The sequence below is a fragment of the Mustela nivalis genome (assembly GCF_964662115.1).
Source record: "Mustela nivalis genome assembly, chromosome: 5".
NCBI lineage: Eukaryota > Metazoa > Chordata > Mammalia > Carnivora > Mustelidae > Mustela > Mustela nivalis.
Genome location: NC_139024.1, coordinates 148,683,429 through 148,706,483, shown reverse-complemented (window position 1 = coordinate 148,706,483; position 23,055 = coordinate 148,683,429). Strand labels below are relative to the sequence as shown.

Sequence of the window (23,055 nt, the reverse complement as noted above, 5' to 3'; positions counted from 1 at the left end):
TCTTCCCTTCATTTCCCCCAATTCACTTCTCCTCTCCTTCACCCAATGTCCTTCGTATTATCCCTTATGCTCCACAAGTAAGTGAAACCATATGATAATTAACCCTCTGCTTGAGTTATTTCACTCAGCATAATCTCTTCCAGTCCCATCCACGTTGATACAGAAGTTGGGTATTCATCCTTTGAGATGTAGGCATAATACTCCATTGTATATATGGACCATATCTTCTTTATGCATTCATCCGTTGAAGGGCATCTTGGCTCTTTCCACAGTTTGGCGACTGTGGCCATTGCTGCTATGAACATTGGGGTACAGATGGCCCTTCTTTTCACTACATCTGTATCTTTGGGGTAAATACCCAGTAGTGCAGTTGCAGGGTCATATGGTAGCTCTATTTTTAATTTCTTAAGGAATCTCCACACTGTTTTCCAAAGTGGCTGCACTAACTTGCATTCCCACCAACAGTGTAAGAGGGTTCCCTTTTCCCTACATCCTCTCCAACACATGTTGTTACTGTCTTGTTAATTTGACCATTCTAACTGGTGTAAGGTGGTATCTCAGTGTGGTTTGGATTTGAATCTCCCTGATGGCTAATGATGATGAACATTTTTTCATGTGTCTTTAGCCATTTGTATGTCTTCTTTGGAGAAGTGTCTGTCTTCTGCCCATTTTTTGACGTGATTATCTGTTTTTTGAGTGTTGAGTTTGAGTTCTTTATAGATCTTGGAGATCAGCCCTTTGTACTGTCATTTGTGAATCTCTTCTCCCATTCCGTGGGTTGCCTCTTTGTTGTGTTGACTGTTTCCTTTGCTGTGCAGAAGCTTTTGATCTGGATGAAGCCCAAAAGTTCATTTTTGCTTTTGTTTCCTTTGTCTTTGGAGACATGTCTTCAAAGAAGTTACTGTGGTCGATGCCGAAGAGGTTACTGCTATGTTCTCCACTAAGATTTTGATAGATTCCTGCCTCACGTTGAGGTCTTTTACTCATTTCGAGTTTATCTTTCTGTATGGTGTAAGAGAATGGTCAAGTTTCATTCTTTTATACACAGCTGTTCGATTTTACTAGCACCATTTATTGAAGAGACTGTCTTTTACCACTGTATATTTTTTCCTGTTTAAGCAATAGCTTTAGATAATTTCGTAAGTAATGTCTACTTGGGATTATTTAAAAAAACTAAAAACTTTTGACATAAATATATATAATTTAAGGAATTATCTTATTGACAAATTTATCTAGTTCCTGCCTTTAACCTATATAGCTCCAGTAATTTATAATCTGGATCAGTAATTGACAGCCATAGCTCTGTACACCAGATCCAACCTATGGCCTGTTTTGTGCAGCCTAGAAACTGAGGATGGTTTTTTCCATTTTTGAAATATTTATGAAAATAAAAAATGAAGATTGCAACAGTAAGCACATGGAGGCAGCAAAGCCTAAATTAATTATTCTCTGGCACTTTGTAGAGAAAGCTTGGTGAAAGCTTCAGACTGTAAATTTATCTGTCATCTTAGAAGATTTATAGCTGGGTGAGTCTGCTGCAGGGCTTTGTGAGAAAATACATAGGTGCTCAGGCCTCACCCTTGATGCTTTACCTGATGGTCTCTTTTTCTTCTCTTATATGTGCGATCTGTATCGGTAAGTTGTGCCATAAGACAGTTACATTAAAAAAAAACAAGAAGTTTGGCTTCTGTTGGTAGCAAACCTGTTCTAGCAAGCAGAGTGCTGCGATGACACAAAACCTCAGGGTTGGGAATTGATCTTCAGTAGTTACCTGGTTTCCAAGAGTCTTTTCCCATCTCAGTCTTCCAAATAATTATATAGCAACTACTAAGTGTCCGTTTTTGAGCTGTGAGCTGGAGATCAAGAAACAAATAAGACAAGTTCTCTGCCTTTGGCATTTGGTAAAGAGGGAGAAGTCAAAGATCAGGAAGAAAGAAGTATAGTAGAGTGTAACTTAAAAGCTAAAAAAGATTTGGACAAGATAATACGGAGGTTCAGAAGATAAAGGGTATTTACCTCTTTCTAGGGTTGTTTGGGGAGCAAAGATCAGACAGGAAAGCCTCATAAGAGGTAATGATTTCATCTGAGCTTTTTTTTTTTTTTTTTAAAGATTTTATTTATTTATCAGAGAGAGCGAGGGGGAGAGAACGAGCACAGGCAGACAGAATGGCAGGCAGAGGCAGAGGGAGAAGCAGGCTCCCTGCTCAGCAAGGAGCCTGATGTGGGACTCGATCCCAGGATGCTGGGATCATGACCTGAGCTGAAGGCAGCTGCTTAACCAACTGAGCCACCCAGGCGTCCCTCATCTGAGCTTTTAAAGGATGCACAGGACAGGTCAGCAGAGTGAAAGAGATTTGATAAAACCTATACAAAGTAAGATTACACTAAGGCACATCTTAGCTTTAAAAAAAAAATTGTAGAGAAATGATCCTGGTGCCCCTACAAAATTTGGAAGGTAAAAGCCAAAGAGCCCTAATGCAGAATTTGGTGATCTTTGTTGCTATTTTGCATTTTCTACCAACTTTTTTTAATTGATTGTTATTGGTAACATTTGTATGTAATGGAAAAGTTAAATTTAAGAACATAAATAGATTATGATATCACTGTCTTATTTGTCATTTCAACTCTGGCTTAAAAGTCATGCATTGGTATGTTAGTCATTTCGTCATTTCTTTTTTTTTTTTTTTTTTTTTTTAAAGATTTTATTTATTTATTTGACAGAGAGAAATCACAAGTAGATGGAGAGGCAGGCAGAGAGAGAGAGAGAGGGAAGCAGGCTCCCTGCTGAGCAGAGAGCCCGATGCGGGACTCGATCCCAGGACCCTGAGATCATGACCTGAGCTGAAGGCAGAGGCTTAACCCACTGAGCCACCCAGGCGCCCCCATTTTGTCATTTCTATAAGCACCTAATCTGTGGTAGGCATACCGAACATGTGAATCAGGTCTTGCTTCTTACTATCTGTAAGGCATTGGCTGTCAACTACTCAGATATGTTTTCTTCCTTTGTAATGAAATAAACTGTTTTGTCTTTGGATTTTTTTTTTTTTTTTAAGCTCACATAAGATAGTGTATGTGAAAGCAGGACTATAGAGATCCCTTTCTCTTTTTCCTTTCAATTACATTTTAACCACGTCCTGGGTTCAGAGTACAAGTAAACCACATCCTAAAAATGATACAGAGATGAACATGACAAATATGTAAATGGATGCTTTATACTAAACATTTTTCAGGTTGCTGGGGACTGATAGAGCTAAATAAGGCAGTCAGGTGTCTCTTCTCATGGAGATTGTCAGATATACCCTTAAAAACTTGTGATAAAGGGGTTCCCGGTTGGCTCAGTCATGAAGTGTCTGCTTTTGGCTCAGGTGATGATCCCGGGGTCCTGGGATCAAGTCCTTCATTAGGCTCCCTGCTTGGTGGGGAGCCTGCTTCTCCCTCTCCCACTCTCCCTACTTCGTGTTCCCTCTCTCGCTGTCTCGCTGTCTCTCTCTCTCTGTGAAATAAATAAAATTAAAAAAAACAAAAACCCGTGATAGGGTGGGAAAACAGGCTGTAAGTAACTAGTTTAATAAAGCTATATATTTAATGTTTATTTTCTCTGCTACCTTATATTTACTCATTTGATCCTCACAACAATTCTACAGATATAGCCAGGATTCATGGAATTTCCAATGCCTTAAGGCGTCATTTTAATGTAAATTATAAAATGCACCCAGTCAGGGGCGCCTGGGTGGCTCAGTGGTTTAAGCCTCTGCCTTCGGCTCGGGTCATGATCTCAGGGTCCTGGGATCGAGCCCCACATCGGGCTCTCTGCTCAGCCGGGAGCCTGCTTCCCTCTCTCTCTGCCTGCATCTCTGCCTACTTGTGATCTCTCTCTCTGTCTATCAAATAAATAAATAAAAATCTTTAAAAAAAATAAAATAAAAATAAATGCACCCCAGTCAGATACTGCTGAGATGAAAAAATTTGGGAAAAAAAAATCTTAAATTCAGCAAAATCTGGTGTTACTACCTCCGTTTTACAGATGAGGAAACAGGCCCGGGGAAGGTAAGTGATTGGCTTGAGAATACAGAATCAGTCGTAGTAGAGTCAGGATTTGAACCAGGAAGTTTGGCTCAAACCTGTGTTCTTAGTCACTGCTTCGCATGAAGTAGGGATATGTGAATTGTGGGCCAGGTACTGTGGGGCCACAGATTAGTCAATTGGTGATAAAATGAAAGATTCAGGATTCAGGGGAAGTGACGGGTGGGCTGGATTCAGATTCATGAGGGAGATTTTCCTAAGTAGAGAAAGGGAGTAAGTGAAGTAATGAGGGTTTGACCATTCCTGTAGAGTATAAGTGGGCACACTTTCACTCTTTTTCTTAGCTCTCCGGGCCTTTTTACCTCCAAAATACCAGGTTATTGACATTCGCCTCACCTACCAGAGACTGTCCGTTGTGTCCCAGCACCAGGTCCTTGGGCTGCCCCAGTGTTCAGAGCAGCCTCCTGTAAGGACCTCTGGTTTGCCATTAGGGCAGCGTTGAGATGACTGGGTTCATCTGCAAGGCTAATGGGACTTAGACCGCCTCTCTGCCTCTCTGCTCAGGACGAAACCTGAAGATAGGTAGTTCTATAGCGTTTGGTTAATTTTACTACTCCCTTTCCACTGCTACTCTGTGCCAACATTTATTGCTTTTCTGAATTCCTGCTTCCAGTTTGTCACAGAAGAACTTGTAACTGGTTACTAAAGATAAGTGAAATCCGGTATAAATAACACAGTTTATTATTACAGGGCTGGATGTTTGTGGGTCCAGTGCTGTCTACCAGAATGTACTGAAATGAAATAAGCCCAGTGCACCATGGTTAGTTAACGCAGGGGTCACTGCGCTATCTTGCTGCTTTGGTTCTGTGTATCTATTCTTTATATGTGCCTTGCTTTTTTTTTTTTTTTTTTTTTAAGATTTTATTTATTTATTTGACAGACAGAGATCACAAGCAGGCAGAGAGGCAGGCAGAGAGAGAGGAGGAAGCAGGCTCCCTGCTGAGCAGAGAGCCCGATGTGGGGCTCGATCTCAGGACCCTGAGATCATGACCTGAGCCGAAGGCAGCGGCTTAACTCACTGAGCCACCCAGGCGCCCCTGTGCCTTGCTTTTAAAGAAAACTTTAAAACTTCAAAGTGACTGCATTTGTTTAATTAAAGAATTTCTTTACAAAAAGAAGCACTGGTGATAGTAATAATAACTAATGCTCCTTAACCATTTCCTGTGAGTCTGGCACCATTAAAAGTAGTTTCCATGTATTAATGCCTTTACTTCCCATAAAAATCTTTAAGTACTATCACATTTCCCTCATTTTGTAAATGAAGGAACTGGGGCCAGAACCCAAAACCAGGCAGCGATCCTTTGGAGCCTACACTTTTACCCATTAGGTTTCTGTAGTGCGTGTGACCATATGTGTACAATGTTTCTCTTAATAGGCTGGTTGTTCGCTTAAAAAACTAGGGAACACTGTCCCTGCTAGATGATGATGTGAGATACAGAAAGAAGCATAGTTTTAATTCTTTGTGTTTGTCCAGTGGTGACGTCTTGTGGACATGGCTTGATTCTCCCTTACCACTATCAATTTTTTTAATCACTGTGAATTTTTATACTTTGTCAAACTAGCACTACTCCCAATTTGCTGGTTTTAAAGTGGTGCCATATTGTGAGCCTTCTAAAATTTTAATGATCACCATATATGCCCTGGCCCTAAAAGGCTCTGGAAGTATTTTAACTATGTGATTCTGATTATCTAATTTGGATGGGGATCAGGTAATAATGCTTAGAGTGTTATCCCTTGCTCACCCTCCCCAGCTCTTTCTTACTTTAAAGTAAAGTATTTCGGTCATCTACAGGTCAGGTTTTATTGAACTTTGACTAAAATGTGATACATAATAGTGATTATTCTATGTATGAAATACACTAATAGAACTTAGGGAATTTTAGTGTTCCCTTTGAGTTTAATGTGTTTCTTATGAATTAGGTGGAAACTTAATAAAGCTTAGTTCAAGTTAGTCATAGAGAATTGATGAACCAGTGATAACCTGTCCAGCACCCCCCAATATTTGGAACACCTCCAAGAATTAGGAAATAAGTAAAAATGGCCTCTAAATAATAATGCGTAGGTAGAGTTCATATACTTTACTTTTAGAAAGCATTTCGGCCCCTTTGCCACCTCTCAAATGCACTTTGTTAGCGGCAGTTAAATTAGCTAGGCTAGCCAGCTGCCCGCCACCCGTATGTGAACATGGTAAGACAGGCTGCCACTGCGGGGGTCCTGGGGTGAATACGTAGCGACGGCTGTGTGCCTGGAGGAAAGAGCCCGCTTCTGAGCCCACTTAACTCTTGGAACAGATCGGTTTGTACTTTAACTTTCTTCAAGAGTTTTTTCAAACCAATATCCATCTTTTTTTTTTTTTTTTTTTTAAGAATTATAATCAGAATTGTAAATGTAAAACATATGGAGAACCATTCTGTCAGAAGTGATTTGAAGTATTTTGGGGGTATAAAGATGAGATTTTAGGTTACTCTTTGTTTATATAAGATGCTTCTGCTTTGGGGAAATTAATTAAATGAATTAATGTTCCCCAATTTCAGAGACCATAGTTGGGATAAAGTATAAATTATAATTTTGTCATTTTAACCTATCTATGTGTATATACTTTGCTTTTGTTTAATCAGCTGTGAATCAGTGTTGAAGAAAATAGGTTCTGGAGTCAGATCTAGTTGAACCTCACTTACGTATTTTGTTAAATATGTGGCTGTGAGCAAAGTACCTCTCAAGCCTTAGTCTCAAACGTTCAGAAATAGTTACTGAGCAACTGTTGTGCGTGGTGCACTATTTTAGGAGTTAGGGACACCTCAGTGAACTTACAGTGTTAAAAAAAAATCGTGGTCCTCATGGAACTTCCATTCTAGCTGGGAGACAATAGAAGAATAGTAACAGCACCTATATTCTAGAGGTATTTTTTAGGATTAAGGCAGTGCATATAAAATTTCCTGTCTATAGTTTGTAGAATTGGGGCATCTTATTTTTAGTGTTTGATTCTTGTGACTAGATTTTGTGTTCGGATAAAGTGAAGTTTATATTGGTTATTTCAAGTTGATGACTAGTAATAATTTTTCATTGGTGATATCGAATACATTAATTTTCTCTAATATTGTTGAGAGGTACAGAGGAATAGAGGAATGGAATTAATCTCATCGATAAATGTTCTTTGCTTTCCTTTCCACCAGCCACCAAAAAAGACATCTAAAAGAGAAAAACCTAAACAGAAAGCTACTTCTAAAAGTAAGAAAACCGTAAAAAGTGCTAATGTTAAGAAGGCAGATAGCAGCACCACCAAGAAGAATCAAAACAGTTCCAAAAAAGGTATGTTAGAATGACACATTTTCAGCAACTCTGAAGGTAGAACTCATGTATTCTAACAGTTTTGAAGTGTGTGTGGCAAATAAACTGCCAAGAAAATTGCCTGGGGGGTTGGGGGAAAGGTATACCAGTTTTTTAAAATAATTTTAATTTTTCAAAATTGACAAAAATGTCAGTGGATGTTATATATCTAAATTATGGAGTGGTGATATATCATCTTACCGGATACCCCTTTTGAGAATCTAATGAAAGCTTATCTTACTTTTAGAAAGTGAATCCGAGGATAGTTCAGATGATGAACCTTTAATTAAAAAATTAAAGAAACCTCCTACAGATGAAGAGTTAAAGGAAACCGTGAAGAAGTTACTGGCCAGTGCCAACTTGGAGGAAGTCACGATGAAGCAGATTTGCAAGGAGGTAATTCGACAAATACTTGGATCATTTTGCTTTTATTTGAAAAATTCTTCCACTCAGCCCTCAGTTCAAAAAGCAGGATTCTTGTGTAAATGCCTTCACCCACTAAATGTCTGCTGAACTGTTACATGCCAGGCATCCTTATAGTGCTGGGATGCTGCATTCAGTCAGTCGAAGTCTCTGCCTTATTGAAATTACTTCATAAATAACAGTAGGATGTGTACAGTGAAGAAAGTTGAAGTGATACATTCCAAACCACAGAGAAAACTTGATTTTCCTGATCTGGAAACTATTTTTACTGATGCATCCTTAGGTTATGTTAATTTAGAAGAGCAGTCTTGGGGCGCCTGGCTCGCTCAGTTGGAGGAGCCTCTGACTCTAGATCCTTGCAGTCGTGAGTTTGAGCCCCATGTTGGGTGTAGAGATAAAGATTACTTAAATAAATTGGTATTTTAAAAGACAATCTCGTGTACCACCTTATTTTCAGCATTACTGTTATAGGATGGTATAGATCAGGTTTTTAGCTCAGACTTCTGTGAGAAGTTTTTCTGATATGCAGAAAATAAAATGTCCTAATCTTGAATATGATTCCATAGAGATTCCATACCCTGGATCAAAATTGGGAGATTTTAGAATCTAGTGTGTCATGGTTAAACCAAATTAAAATTTCAAATGTACTGAAGGTGAAACATTCTATACTTTTTAAAGACCTTGTTTATTGTTTTGTTTATTCATTTAGCATTCACTGAGCCATACTGTATACCAGGCACTGGGATGGATTTGGGGGTAAAGCCAGGAAATCTATTACTTGGCTGTTGGGGGCTTGCGGTTAGGTGAGATAGGAGATGGCTGTTGCAGTGAGTTGGGGACAGTTGGTAAGGGCTGGACTGGAAGCGTGCAGAAGGTGGCACACCGCCACAGAAGAAACTGCACCTGCTTGGGCCTGGGAGGGGGAAAGAGCTCCTAGAGCATCAGCTGCGCCATACAGTCGAGCAACATGGACACATGTGCATAAAATAGGACAGTGACCACAAGGAATAGGAATTTCTTCGTCTGAAGACTAGAGTTGGAAAGAGGTCTTCACAGGAGTTAAGGAAGAAAAGGACAAGTTTCTTAGTACTCATATATATCTTATTGCAGAGTTTAGTTTTTTCCCTGAAATTAATGGGAGAATTGGGAGGCTCAGTGGAGTATTGGGAGCTGATCGTCAGGGGCCAACACAATCTGATTTTTGAGAGTCATCCCAGACAAATTGAGGACAGATAAAGAATGGGATGATAGTCATGAAACCCCAGTTTGTTATAATCAAAGTTACAGGGTGGCCATAACCAAGTCAGAAATCAAGAGAGCCTGGTGAGCGTTGGCTCATCTGTGGGTGTTAGGGCGCGGCTACGTTAACCATCTAGGGAACAGAACAAAGGGTACATTCTGAAAAAAAGAGAAGTTTTGTTCTAGACATTATGAGATGAGGTGCTGGGAACATCCAAGTGATAGAAACTGTGACCATTGTAATTCTTCCAAGGTAGGAGATACAGACGGGGTACTGCTGGGATTAAATCCAGAAGCCTAGATTAGATAAGGTGGCCCAGGCAAGAAGATAGAGGTAAGCAGAGGACAGAGAGTCCTGGAAACCACTCACATCAGAGTTGAGAAGTGATTTCTACAAAATATGAAAAACTGTAGAGAGGTGCTGTCAAAGCCGAGAAAGAGGGGAGACAGTTTCCAGAAGGGGAAGATCATGCCCTCCAGGGGACAATGGGCGAGGACTGTGGAGAACAGCTAGGTTTCGGGGAGGGGGGCTAGAAATGCCCTGTAAACATGAAAACAGTCTTTCCCTACTTGAAGACAAAAGTTTAAATATTTTTGCTATTAGCTTGACAAAATACAAATACTAAGTTTTCATGCTTGGCAAGGGTATAGGGAGACATACTCATGCTTAAAGTTGTAACAACTTTGGAGAACAATTAAGTAGTATTTAAGATTTTATTTATTTCAGATCACAAGTAGGCAAAGAGGCAGGCAGAGAGTGAGAGAGGAGGAAGCAGGCTCCCTGCTGAGCAGAGAGCCCCATGTGGGGCTCAATCCCAGGATCCCGGGATCATGACCTGAGCCGAAGGCTTTAACCCACTGAGCCACCCAGGCGCCCCAATTAAGTAGTATCTTAAAATTTAAATTGCAAATGCCCTTTAACCTAGCAATTCCATTTCTAGGTCTCTATGCTAAGGACATAGTCACATCTGCACAGAATGATTACAGTAATGTTCAGCATGTCTGTTAATATTGAAATCAGAACCTAACTGGCCATCAATAGGGAAATGTTTAAACTGGTACATTGGTATTTTGGGAATTTTGTGTAGCAATTCAAAAGAACATGGAAAAACCTCCCATGTATTGCCAGCTTTTTAAAACATATAGAGTATTACCCCATCTGTGTCAATACCAAAGACAATATTGCCATTGATACATTTATGTTTTTGTGTAAAAACTTGTTTTTAAAGGTCTGGAAGAAAACACAGCGAATTGTTAACTGGTTTCCTCTGAGGGGAGGGACAAGGGCAGAGTGGAGAGAGATGAGTTCTGTGCCTTTAACTTTTGTGAAGACATTTTATGTAATTTTTTAAAAAGATTTATTTATTTACATTGACAGAGATCACAAGTAGGCAGGCAGGCAGAGAGAGAGAGGAGGAAGCAGTGTCCCTGCTGAGCTGAGAGCCCGATGCGGGGCTGGATCCCAGGACCCTGAGATCACGACCTGAGCCGAAGGCAGAGGCTTTAACCCACTGAGCCACCCAGGTGTCCCCAACACTTTATGTAATTTTTTGAGGGGATTATTAACAACATGGAGAGGTCAGGTGAGGAGGACTTGTGGAGTTTTTGGACTCAGCAAGTAGGAGATGATCATTCACGTAGTAAGAGGAATTTCGAGGACGGTAAATGCAAGGTTATTTACCCTTGGATTGAGAATGAATTACTAGGGAGGAAAGTGAATAAATTAAAGCTTCTGTTTTGAGCAGCTTACTTTAGAAAGGAAATCGTAGATAAATGGGAGTTGGGGATACAAGCTGATGAAAGATTTTTAAGAAGGTCATGGAGAGAAAGCACATGCATATATTAGGCTTGGAGACGGTGCTGGGATGGCAGGGGAGTGTTCCGGAAAGGGTCCTGGCAGAGGTAAAGGACATGGGGGATATTGATAGATCCAGATACAAACAAGCTAGAGGGGAAGAGGTATGTCAGAAAGTTGAAGGAATACAAAATGGTGGCTTCTTGGCCAAGAACGAAAGGGAGAAAGGGATGAAAAGGCCATTGATAGGAATGCAGGTGGAGCTGATAAAGTATTCGGAGGGATTGCTATAGAGGCTCCAGCGTTGGACACCATGAACTTGAAATGGGGCCAGTCTTTCATTCTTTTCTTTTTTTTTTTTTTTTTTAAGATTTTATTGATTTGAGGGAGAACAAGTGGGGTGAGGGGCAGAGGGAGCAGACACCCCGCTGAGCAGGGAGCCCGACTCAGGGTCCCTGAGCTGAAGGCAGACGCTTAACCAACTGAACCACCCAGGCGCCCCGGGATCTGTCGTTTAAAAGTTGTGTAGAGAAGTTGGTAGGTAGACCCGTTCCGGGCCAGAGCTGTGCAGGGGACGAATGAGGGGGAACGACTGGAGTGATGTAAATGATGGATTCTTCTCAGGAATTGGCGGACTGCAGCCTATGGGCCGGATCTATCTTCCCGTCTGCTTTTGTAAATAGTTGAATGTGACAGCAAGCACATCCATTCTTTCCAGCGTGTCTGTGGCAGCTTTCACACCGCGGTGTCATAGTGGAGTGGTTGTGACGGAAACTGTTCCTAGAAAAGCTAAAGCCATTTACTGTCTGTCCCTTCACTGAAAAACTGTCCTTAACCTTCACTGCACCTCCGGAGTGAGGCCTGTGGTACAAGTGGAGTCAGCCCAGGAGTCACCGTGAAGTTAGGCGGCAGAGCCAGTTGACAGGAGAGAGGGCTAGTCTGGAAAGGTCTAGGAGTAGAGCACTCCTGGGACCCCCCGGATCTCGGGGAGGTCCCCTGGGGGAAGGGATGCAGTGGTGGAGTGGAGGCCCAGGCTCGTCAGAGTTCAAGGTTGAGGAGCCTCAGTGGTGTTGGAGGACGTAAGAGAGAAGCGTAAGGGAGTCTCTAGGAAACATCTGACAGAGAACCCGCCAATATAAAGAGCTTAGTCCCCTTACCTGAGATCTGAGTGTTGGCCTCGCCTGCGTCTGTTAGCTCCGCTGAGATTCCCAGTAGCGTGTACAACAGTGATTTACTGTCCGCTCGTTTTGGGTCTGGTGAGCGAGAACCCTGAGCGCACGTGCAGCTCTTCGTACACAGCATCCGTTTCTTTATCCAAAGGTGGAAAGCGTATCACTGGATTTCTAAATCTATTTTTAACCTTTTATTTTTTACCATAGGTATATGAAAATTATCCTGCTTATGATTTAACTGAAAGAAAAGATTTCATAAAAACAACCGTTAAAGAGGTAAGTATCTCCATCTTTTCTAATTTTGATCATTTTTGAGCATCTAAGACAAAGGAATGATGTATATCAAATACTGTGTATTTTTCAAAATATTCACGTCACTAAATTGGTCATTTAACCCTCAAATTTTCTCAAGATAGGTGGGGAAAATATTTTTCCCATTGTAAAGCTTAAAAATACAGTCCGAACAGTAGTGACGAAAGCAGTGTCAGGCTCGCAGTGTACGTGGGCAGCTGGGGGTGTCCCCAGTACTCCCACAGCCACGTGAGCACAGTTGTTGTCCCCCAGAGGCAGAAGATTCACAGTAGCTAGAGTTTGATGTTGGTCCCAACAGATTTCCCAAGGTCACAGTTTAAAAATTTGGGGGGTGGGTATATGATTTTTGTGTTTCTAATGTGCTTTGGGCATAGGAAAATGATGTTTCTCTCATTGCAGCTGATTTCCTGAGGCAGAGGAGACAGAGGACTTGTCCCGTGGATGTAAAGATCTGATTTATACCATTATACCAGCAAAGAGAATGTATTTCCTTTTCTAAATCCCTGCAGGCATTGTGTTGGTAGAACTTATTGCCGATCTTTTTATCTTGAGTGTTAAGTAAATTTGAGTTTGTTGTTTTAAATTGCATTTCTATGCAGTTTTTAGTTTAAAATTTTGCATGGCAGTAACTGTTCCTTGCTTTTATAGCTGTATTTTGTACATTTGGGATTTCTTTATATGAGATTGTAGATTCTCGAACTGTTGTAGTTTTTAGCGTGCTTAGTAGTAGTCGCTTGTTTCGGGACATACTTTTAATCAAGTAGAACAAACTATTACTGACATTTATACATGCAGAGACTATGGCAGTATTTAGTACAAGAAATATTTTGAATACACATCTGTCAGTGGCGGTGTGTTCATCATATTAAAAATATACAGGCTTCAGCTATTGAGATTAAATTGGAAATTTTCTGCATGTGTATATATGTCAAATTGTCAGCATGACAAAAGTGACAGATGTTATTTTTGTATTTTTAAAAACAAATTTGTTGTATATAAAGTTTTTTAATTTCTTTTGTGCAGATCACTTTTTAAACTCCTCTAGGTAGGTATCTTTACAGTTCTAAACTATGAAATGTCAGTGTTCGGCCATATGGTATGACGGAGCAGTGAAAGTCAGAATTCAGTGGGGAAAACACTGAAGGAACAGACCGTTCTCTGCTTTGCCTCAGAAGTGTCATCAGGTTGTAGTTTTAGTGTTAATTCTGCAAGTGTCTGTAGATACATTTTATATTAGGGATCAACCAAATCAGTACATCAGAACTTCAAAATTTGGGGACAGGGTGGGAGTACGTTCAAGCACATTTGGCTTATGATAAATGAACTGATTTTTATTAACTGCTTTTGCCCATATAAAATGCTGATATTTACAGGAAACCGGGCCACCTTTATAATTATGATAAATGTACCAAGTATAATGCTAGAAGATAATGTGTAGGCAATAGTGGGTATCTCTGACACAATATTTCTCAAAAGTGATAAAAGACTTATTTTTAACATTAAAGAAGTTTAATGTATTTGTGGAATCAGGGCTTTTGGGTTTTAAATTTTGGCCAATCAGGATGCTAGGTGATCAGTATACAGACCACTCCCGAATAAGACTATTTTGTCTTTTAAATTGTCTTAATCAGTTTATTGAATACTCTCTGAATTTTAAAGTAAAACAATGCTACTTATGAGAGAACTAGGCCTTTGATAAACCAGTTGAGCATTTAAAATAAAAATCCATCCATAAAAATGGTGTGTGTTGACTGTTAGGGTTTAAACAGGTTTGACTTGTTTATGGATAAATGCAAATGAACGGAGTAAACAACTAAATGAGACCCAAGAATTGGCCTTTGATTTTAAATATTTAATTTGTTCCTATAAACCTTGTCAATAAAAATAATAAATCCATGCTCTTGTCTCCTGCATTAATGTCTTATGGTTCTTGTAGCATTTCCCCCCAGCTGAGGAACTCAGAACAGGTTTTTAGGTGGATTTAGCCCCACGATGCCAGTTAATTTGGAGTGCTGTTCAGAGATAACGGCGCACGGTTACATGAGCACGTACACGATGGAGAGGTCACCAAGGAAAACCGGGAAGTGATCTCACAGAAGGTAGGTGAGTACAGTTACCAACTGTTTATTTTAGATCATTTACTTGAAAGAGGGTGAGCAAGTAAGACCTAGGAACTAAAAACAAAGTCCACAGAAGGCTTGGAGGAGAGGGGACAGGTGAGGTAGCATGCGAGTTCCCGGGGAAGGCGTAGCTGATGCGAGTGCGCGCGTCACTCTACAGTACACAGAGTATTTGAAAAACAAGTCTAGTTTTTATTAAGTAGTTATACACAACCAGCTGTTTACAATCTGCAGTTGAAACACGGTGTATTCACTGCTATTCAATTACAAAATCTTCAAACAGTGAAAAACCATAATCAAGAGGAAAAGTACCGTGGTTCCTTAACGAAAAAAAAGTCAAATGATGTCACTTAAGACAGGAAATTTTTTACATACACATTTACTGTACTTCAGCTAACGAGGTTCGCTTATAGCACAGTACAAGTTTTAAGTGCCCAGAGACTAAACAGTTGTGAGCCATTTCAAACTTAAAATACTTTGCCTTTACCACTGAACACATGCTATTCTTTAAACACTTTAATACATAGTATTTTAAAGCAGAATACTTCCCAATCAGTACCAGTGACTCTCATCAGATAATCTAAATCTCAGCATTTTGCTGTGTTAACCCAACTTTGAAACCGATTTACTACTGTTTGCTTTTCTGTGTTTGTATCATACTCTGATGGGGACGGATGTGTCTAAGTTCTGTGTAAAGTTTGCATAAAATACACTATTTCTACTTAGAAGTGGACTTTAAATTTTAAAAATACCTAATATTTTGCAAAGTCTTTAAAATCATTTTGAGTCCCTTTTTGAAGCAGACTAATATAATTGAAAGAACTGTTAAGACTTTTTAAAACAAAAGCACTTAAGTTACCATCCACTTTTCTAATTTGGCAAGATAAGCATCCTGAAGACCCTGAAATCATTGTTTTAAATGAATTATTTTGTCATGAGTGAAAAAAGGAAAACGTATCTGCCATGTTCTCAGGCTTTTAAGATATGGCTTTAAATGTGTAATATTTACCAGGATATCACATTTTTCTGCAGTTTTCCAGTGGACCTGCCTATGGAATATTGAAAACATAATGCTGTAAAAAATACTCTTAAGAGTTTGAATCTGTTATTTTAAAAAGAGGCAGTAGAGGGAGTTTTTTATTAAAGTATTGTGACAAGAAAGATCTTTTTGCTAGTGGTTGCCAAAAGTAAGGCTATTTAAAGTGTACCATCCATCCCAACTTGGCTCTTAGAAAAAGAGCCATATTCTAATTGGCCTAAAGTATGAAGACTATACTATCTCTACCCCATTCTAAGTGATAGAATACCTGTGCTGTTTAAGGAACTGGAAATTTTGCTGTTTTGCCAATGAGTGCACAAATCTAAAATGTATCACAAAAGATACCTGAATTTAAATTTTTGAATAACCCAATGGAAAGAAATATGTACAATATAAAACAGTCTGGAAGTTTCATTTACTTTCAGCTGAAGAGTTTGTGCTGTATCTGACACAGAAAGATTTGTATCTAAATTTTAAAAGTAAAAGCTCAATATTGGAGCTTTATGAAAGTCTTAAGGCTCATTGGCAAAGATACTAATAAACTGTCACAGAAGAAAAATACATGGCTTTTTCTGGTATTCTAATGATTGCTGCTTGGTTTCTCAATGTTTGAAAACTGATGAGTCCAACAAAATGTCCGATTTAAAGGGAGTCTCCAACCATGGAAGAAATCCTACCCAAAATCTTAATTTAAGGTTCCTTCTGCCTTATTCTGAAATACAGAAGACTTAGCCCTAATCAACCTGTGGAAAAAGCAAATCTAAGTGCTTCGAAAGGATTCTTGGGGCTAATGCTCTCAGAGAAGGTTTTCCGTTCGGTTCTATGAAAGTGAGGTTTAACATGTGTTTCAGACGTTCCCGTCTGGGGCACAGAAGAAAGCCGGGTCCACACAAATTCTGTTCAGAAGGCTGCGATCTTGCTTGCTTCTCGAACGCCACTCAAATATGCCCCTGTAACAGTCTGTGGAAAATGCCTGTTTGTTGCCTGTAAGAAATAAGTGCGTAGCTGAAGGTCATGTGTAAGGATCTCAAATGGTAATAAGCAAATAATCTGTACAAGCTTATACTTTCTCTGACCCTCAAAGATGGACGGCACTCCTTTGTGCTCTTACGAACACTACGCCGCCATCACTGCCCCTGAACTTCTCTGGTTAGCCCGGCATACCTCACCCGATCATTGCACAACTTACTCTACAGTCCTGTGAGGTACTGTGTGCTGGTCCTTAGGATACCACCTCTCTGTGCCATGTGCTGGAACTAAGGGGAATGACTAAGACACAGTCAGTGCCCCACCCCCACCAGACAAGTAATCTCGCTGTTCGAATCGGCAGTGAGGGAGGCGACGAGCACGAACCCCTCCGTGCACAGTTGGAGTTTCGCTCGATGGCGGCAACGGACAGAGCCGTGTTACTCAACAGGAAGGGGAAAGAAAAGGTGAGGACTGGCAATGGGAAAAGCCCCCTTTCCAGGAGACTAGCTAGAACACAACCAGCAAGCCAAGAAGGGGAAAAGAGTCCCGACCTGCGCCGCTGGGGGCAGGAACAATGACCAGGTCTGGGAGGCAGCTGTGGGAGAGCTGGTGAGCGCGCCTCAGAAGACGGGGAAGGACACGAAACCGCTCCATGTGAACTAAGCTACTGCCAGGTCACCCAGGTGAATGGCTGGGATGGAGGGGAAAGGTCCGGTGCCAAAGACATCAATGAATGGAGGTAATGTGGTCAGGAGGTGCCTGCCGTCCGCGTACTGGTGGGGGAGGGGGCAGGAACTTCGCAGAAATAGGTTTAAAATTGTTCTTTAACTGTGAGGTTAAAGAAACCCAACAGAGCTGCTCCTGGAAGCAGCTGACTGGCTGCTCAGCCTGTAGTCCTGCTCTGTTCCCACAAAGCTGGCTCTGCAGCCCAGTGACTCTGCAATAGCCAGCTTTTCAATGATACTCTTCTGGAGTCCTCCAGAAGTCCGGAAGAGAAAAGAACAACCACTCCATTTTCTTTGACACTAGAAAATGCGTGTGCTCCTAAGCTAACATACAAAGTATGAAAACATGAAAGGGTGCTGAGAATTGCCTTTGCTCTGTTTGGGAAAGGTAGTGGCGTGGGGGTGGGGGTCAAAAGCAACCAATTCACCCCCCAAAGAATCCTTTAAAATTCTCAGCCACCAGAGGCATCAAGAACCACAGAGACAGAGGTTGGGCATGAGTGGAAACAGGACTGAAGGCTACAAAGAGCAAGTTGGACCCTCACCGGCTTCCTGCTCCCACCACCTCAACCGGAGATCTGGGGAGGCAAGGGTGAGGCACCAAACCATGCGGGGATTGAGTCAAGTCTTCATAACTAAGAGCAAAGCTTTCGGCTCCCAGGACGTCAGGAGCTGCCACCAAGCAAAGAGAAACTACATGTTCCCAGAGGCAAGAGCTACAGATAGACACACTGATGTCTGCAGATCCAACCAGCCGCTGGCCAGCTTGCGGTCACTCTTGGTAGGCTTTTATAAAGATGCCTCACTCAGATCTAAGCAGTCAAGGGTGGGATATCTGGACATGTGGGAGGCAGAGGCTAAAGGAAACAAAACAGGAACTCAGTCATGAAGAGGGTGCCACCAAAGAATAATCCGAGGACAAGAATGTCCTCATAAAAGAGACAAAATTTACAAAGTTCAAGGGTGGGAAGTTGAATCTCCCCACAACACGGTAAGATGACAGAAACGAGTAACAGCAAAGAAAAAGATCAAGATAATCAATTCAGGAGTTCCCATATATGTAACAGAAGATGTAGAAATAAGAGGGGGAAAATGTGGGGAGAGAATGATCAGAAGTGCAAAAACCAAGGACTGAAGGATAGGAGTGTCTAGATTACACACAAGCAAAAATGGGCACAAAAAAGAGTGGTAAAACAGCAAAACATTTCTCAACAAAAATAAACCAAGACAGAAGTTGTGCCACTTCATACCCATTACGATGGCCATTATCAAAAACCCACAGAAAATCACGGGGCGCCTGGGTGGCTCAGTTAGTTGAATGTCTGACTCTTGACTTGGCTCAGGTCAGGATCTCCGGGTCATGAAATTGAACCAAGCACCAGGTTTCCCCCGGTCAATGTAGAGTCTGCTTGAGATTCTCTCTCCCTTTGACCCTCCCCACCCCCACACACACTCTCTCTAAAATAATAAATCAGTCTTAAAAAAAAGTCTCAAGTGTCAGAAGTGACTGCTGATGGGGTGTAAACTGATGCCATTACTGTAGGAACCAGTGTAGTGGCTCTTCAAAGAGTTAGCCAGAGAGTTTGTGTATGACCCGGCAATGCCTTTTCTGGGCATATGCCCCAGAGAACCCAAAAGAGGTTCCTGAAGATCTGCACACACCGTGTTCCCAGCAGCATCACTCACAGTGGCCAAAAGGTAGTAGCAGCTCAAGCATCCAGGACATGAATGTGTACACGGAATGTCATCTGTCAGGCGCCGGGGGGCTCAGTGGGTTAAGCATCTAGCCTCAGCTCAGGTCATGGTTTCAGGGTCCTGGCATCGAGCCCCGCATCAGGCTCCCTGCTCAGGGGGAAGCCTGCTTCCCCCTCTCCCTCTCTTGCTCGTGCTCTAATAAATACTTTTTTTAAAATGTGATCTATAAACGCAATGGACTAAATTCAGTCTTAAAAGGGAAGGATATTTTGACCCGTGCCACAATCTGGATGAACCTTTAAGAACATTCTGCTGTGGGAAATAAGCCAATCATGAAAGAAAACACATGGTTCCTTCCACTGGGAGGATGGGGCACCCAGAACAATCCGTAGAGACGCAGTAGAGATGTGGCGGCCAGGGGTGGAGGGAGGGGGAGTGGGGAGTGTCGTTTCACTGGGACCGACTATCAGTTCCGCAGGATGAAGATGTTCTGGAGGGGACAGTGGTGATGGGGGCACAGCAGCGTCAGTGTACTTGATCCCACTGAACTGCAGACCTGAAAACAGGCAAGACGGTAAAAGCCTCATTCTAGATGGAAATGGGCACTTTCGTTCACGGTGTCCGGAACCTGACTGCGGCTACACCGAGACGGGGCGGGGGGGCAGAGCGCTTCCGTCCCAGCAGTGTCCCACAGGGGTGACCACGAGACCCCCAACAGTGTCTGCGAGGCTCATGCACTGCAGTGGGAGAAACGAGACTCCTCAATATTAGAAACAAGGAAGAAAAATACTTTTAGATCATTTGCCAAAAGCACAATCCATGTAGTTCCTACAGTTCGACTTCTCAGGCCCTGACAAAGAAACTGGATCCCAAAGATGACAGGTGGGGAGCTGGTGACGTCTGTCCACGTTAAGTGGAGCTCAGAGAAGCCCAACCACCAGAACTGTGGGTTGACTGACAGCAACAACTGCCGACTCAACAGAAGTTCTTTATGGACTTAAAAGAAGTTATGATGGTAAACTGTACGTTGTGCATAATCTACCACAGTTTAAAACAAACATTAAAAAGAAAGGAGAGAGTAATCTAGAAAATAAAACGCCAAGCCTGGAGAGCGGGAAGGAGGGGTCCCTGAGATCAACCAGTGCAGACCAGCGCACCGGCCAAGGGACGCCAGGAAGGGGCTTTCCAAAAGTGGAGCGAACGTGCCAGGTCCCAGGGACTTGGTGGTGCTCTGGGGAGGACAGCGGGGCGGGGGACAGAGCACCGAGCTACTGAGCACAAGGGCCAGGTGTTCATGTCAAAGCTGCATGAACACCTCAGCCCTGCAGGAAGCCGCGTCACAGGAGCACCAATGCGCTTCCCCAGTGTGAAAGCCCCACACCACACGGGCCACATCGTCAGCTGAGAGGAAGCCAGCGGCCCAAGTCGGCCTCGTCACAACAGAAGTCAACAGCAGAAATGTTTGGAAACAGGAAGTAAATTCCCAAAGCAACGACAGAAAGGGTTAAAAACAGCTGTCCTGGGAGGGGGAGGAGGGTGTTGAGGGGGCATCTGTTGTCCTGCGTCATGATGTGTGTGTGTGTGTGTGTGTGTGGTTTTTTAAGCTTTATTTGAGGGAGAGAGAGTGCGGGAGTTAGGGGACAGGGAGAGAGGGCAGCAGCCTCCATCCAGGCACGAGCCCCACCGCGGGGCTCCATCTCACCATCCTGAGATCGGGACCTGAGCTGAAATCCGAGTCAGATGCTTAAGGGACTGCACCACCCAGGTGTCCCCGGGGCCAGAACACTTTGACCGTATCTGACTTTGCTTCGAAACCCTGGACATACCCCACTTCAATTTAAAGAAAGTAACTAAGTAAAAGGCATCTGGTTCGGGACCCCGACACGCACCTCCCCGGCGAAGAAGACGGTTCCTTGTATCTCCTCGGCGATGATGTCGTAGGCTTCCCCGCTCCCGCCTGTCTTCACAAAGCTGTACGCCATCTGGATCCAGGGGTCTGTGCTCCACCGAGTGACAAAATACTTTGTGGGATCTGGGACTTCCTGTGTCAAGCAGAAGGAACCATGAACCAGGATCCAAGAGGGACTGAGACAGCTGTGGCCTGGAGCAGCGACCCCCAGGCCCCCGCCTCTAGAAATGGGCTCCTCCCTCTGCACTGTCCCCTACCGTCCCCTGCATCCAGCCTGGCCCTGGACTTATGTGGCATCCTTGACGCCCCGCCCAAACTCTGCAACCTCCCAACGCCTCCCATCTACACCCTCCCCAGCCAGAGACGCAGGCCCCCCCACCCAGGCCGGCCCTCGCCAGCGGCTAAGACTCGGGGCGGCCCTGGCTGCGGGGCAGCCCAGCAGGTGCTACGATGGCAGAAGAGGGGCCGGTGGGCCGGAGCAGAAGGGAAGGGGGCAGCCCTGGGACGGGCTGGAATCCTTCACAGCCTTCACAGAACGGCCGTAGGATGTTATGTTTCACATTCACTAAGTTTCAAATAATTCTATGCTTCGGACAAGCACCAGCAGGAAAACTATTTCTACAGAAACAATGTGCTCAGTTCCAAATAACTAGCATGGAAACAAGTTTGGGGGCAAAAACCCCAAGTGAGGGACAACTGTAAGACATGATCACATCACGTAAAATAAGCAACACCCCCACCCCCCACCAGGGAGGCCTCTCTTTCTCTAATTTATGTAACTTTTGAGTCATTTCAGTTCTTTCTACTCCCACTCCTTTATTTGGAAAAGATGGAAGCCGCACCATTTCCAGGTCTCCAGAAATGGTGAGATTTGGTAGCCTGGCCAATAGCACGGACCCTGAGCTCCTCGGAGAAAAAAGACAGAGAAGGGACGAGCTGCGTCTGTGGGGTGGGCGAAAATTCTGGACAACATTCCTTCAGAAGGGAAGCTGTCAAAGCTTGCCGGGGTGTGGGTTAATCCCGGACGGCGGGGAAACACGGAGCCACCGCCATCCCCGGGAGAGCAGGGCCGCGGCGCCGGCCGCAGCGCACACACTCCCACGGGAACCGCACAGGAGACCAGCCCGGCCTCTGCAGGAATGACGTGCAAATCCGTGCCGCGGTCCACATTCTGGGCAGTTCCCCAGCGAACAGCCACGCTCTGTGGATTAGCAAGCAGGAGGGAGGGAGGAACGGAGTGCGTGACGTGAGCAAAAAAGGAAGACCGTGGTGTGGCGGGTGGCAGGAATATGGCTGCAGGCTCTGTGTGTCCCCCTAAAATTCCTACGTTGCTGCCCCTCGCCCCAGTACCTCCGAAGGGGACACTCTCTGAGAACGGGCCGTCCGTGAGGGAATCCCGTTAGAGCCTCCGGGTGGGCTCGGACCCAGGAGGACTGGTGTCCTTGCGAGAAGAGGGGAGGAGGACATGGACGAGCACAGAGGGAAGGGCGAGTGAGGTGGCCGGGAGCAGCGGCCATCTGCAGGCCACGGAGGGCGGGCGGCCTCCGAAGGAACCAGACCCGCCGGCACCTGCTCTCGGACTTCCGGCCCCAGCCCGGGGAGAAAATGCGCGGCTGTGGTTCCCGCCACCCAGTCCGCTGTCTGCCACGCTGGCCCGGGCGGACCGGCGCGGGCGCAGAGCTTTCGTCCTCGGGGCTCCCGCCGCCGAGAGCGCGCTGGTTCTCTGACCTGCTCCTTGAACAGCTCCCGGAGCACAGCCATGCACAGCTGCAGCACCTGCTTGTCGTCCAGGGTCCTGACGGACGCCACGGCCTCCCCGGCGACCACCGACATCAGCACGCTGTGCTGCTTCTGCAGACGGGAGAGGAAGGCCCTGGCAGTTCACGTTCTCTGCTTTCAGGACGAAGTCCCCAGTCCCTGTGCTCACAAGCACCCCCGACCCCACAGCCCCTCCCCACCCTCGTCTCAGTCCCCAGCCCACTTCCCTCACAAAACTCCTTATTCATCTAGACATTTTGTCGCAGGAAGGAGGGTAAATAGGAAGGTTCAGGGATGCTCTAGGCTTTCCCCTTGTACGAACTCGTTCTAGAAGAAACAGGATGGAGAAGGGATGTCTGCAGGTAAAATAAGAGAAAAATCCTTCTCATTCGGTAAAGAAATTTTGCCCATGGCTCCCAAGGGAAACCTTTTAAGATGAAGTTTCTTGGGAGGAAGAAGAAAAGGGAACAAGAATGATCGGCAGGAACC

The 23,055-nt window shown here is 43.8% G+C and overlaps 2 protein-coding genes across 5 annotated transcripts in view; one reads left to right on the top strand and one right to left on the bottom strand.

Moving 5' to 3' along the window:
* DEK (DEK proto-oncogene) overlaps positions 1–14,247 on the top strand; it is a 34,361-nt gene extending 20,114 nt beyond the window's left edge. Inside the window, exons 8-11 of the mRNA XM_082731836.1 lie at positions 7,257–7,392; positions 7,658–7,806; positions 12,247–12,315; positions 12,751–14,247. Coding sequence (XP_082587962.1) covers positions 7,257–7,392; positions 7,658–7,806; positions 12,247–12,315; positions 12,751–12,762 — 366 coding nt within the window. The 3' untranslated portion in view covers positions 12,763–14,247. The remainder of the gene's footprint in view (positions 1–7,256; positions 7,393–7,657; positions 7,807–12,246; positions 12,316–12,750) is intronic.
* A 395-nt stretch (positions 14,248–14,642) lies between these two features.
* KDM1B (lysine demethylase 1B) overlaps positions 14,643–23,055 on the bottom strand; it is a 61,493-nt gene continuing 53,080 nt past the window's right edge. For 2 of the 4 annotated variants that reach the window (XM_082731824.1, XM_082731825.1), the window contains exons 19-21: positions 22,537–22,659; positions 20,789–20,941; positions 14,643–16,494 (exon numbers count right to left, since the gene is read on the bottom strand). In XM_082731824.1, coding sequence (XP_082587950.1) covers positions 16,411–16,494; positions 20,789–20,941; positions 22,537–22,659 — 360 coding nt within the window. In that variant the 3' untranslated portion in view covers positions 14,643–16,410. Of the gene's footprint in view, positions 16,495–20,788; positions 20,942–21,008; positions 22,010–22,536; positions 22,660–23,055 lie in introns of those variants that run through there. The other 2 variants (XM_082731822.1, XM_082731823.1) reach the window with 1 other exon arrangement.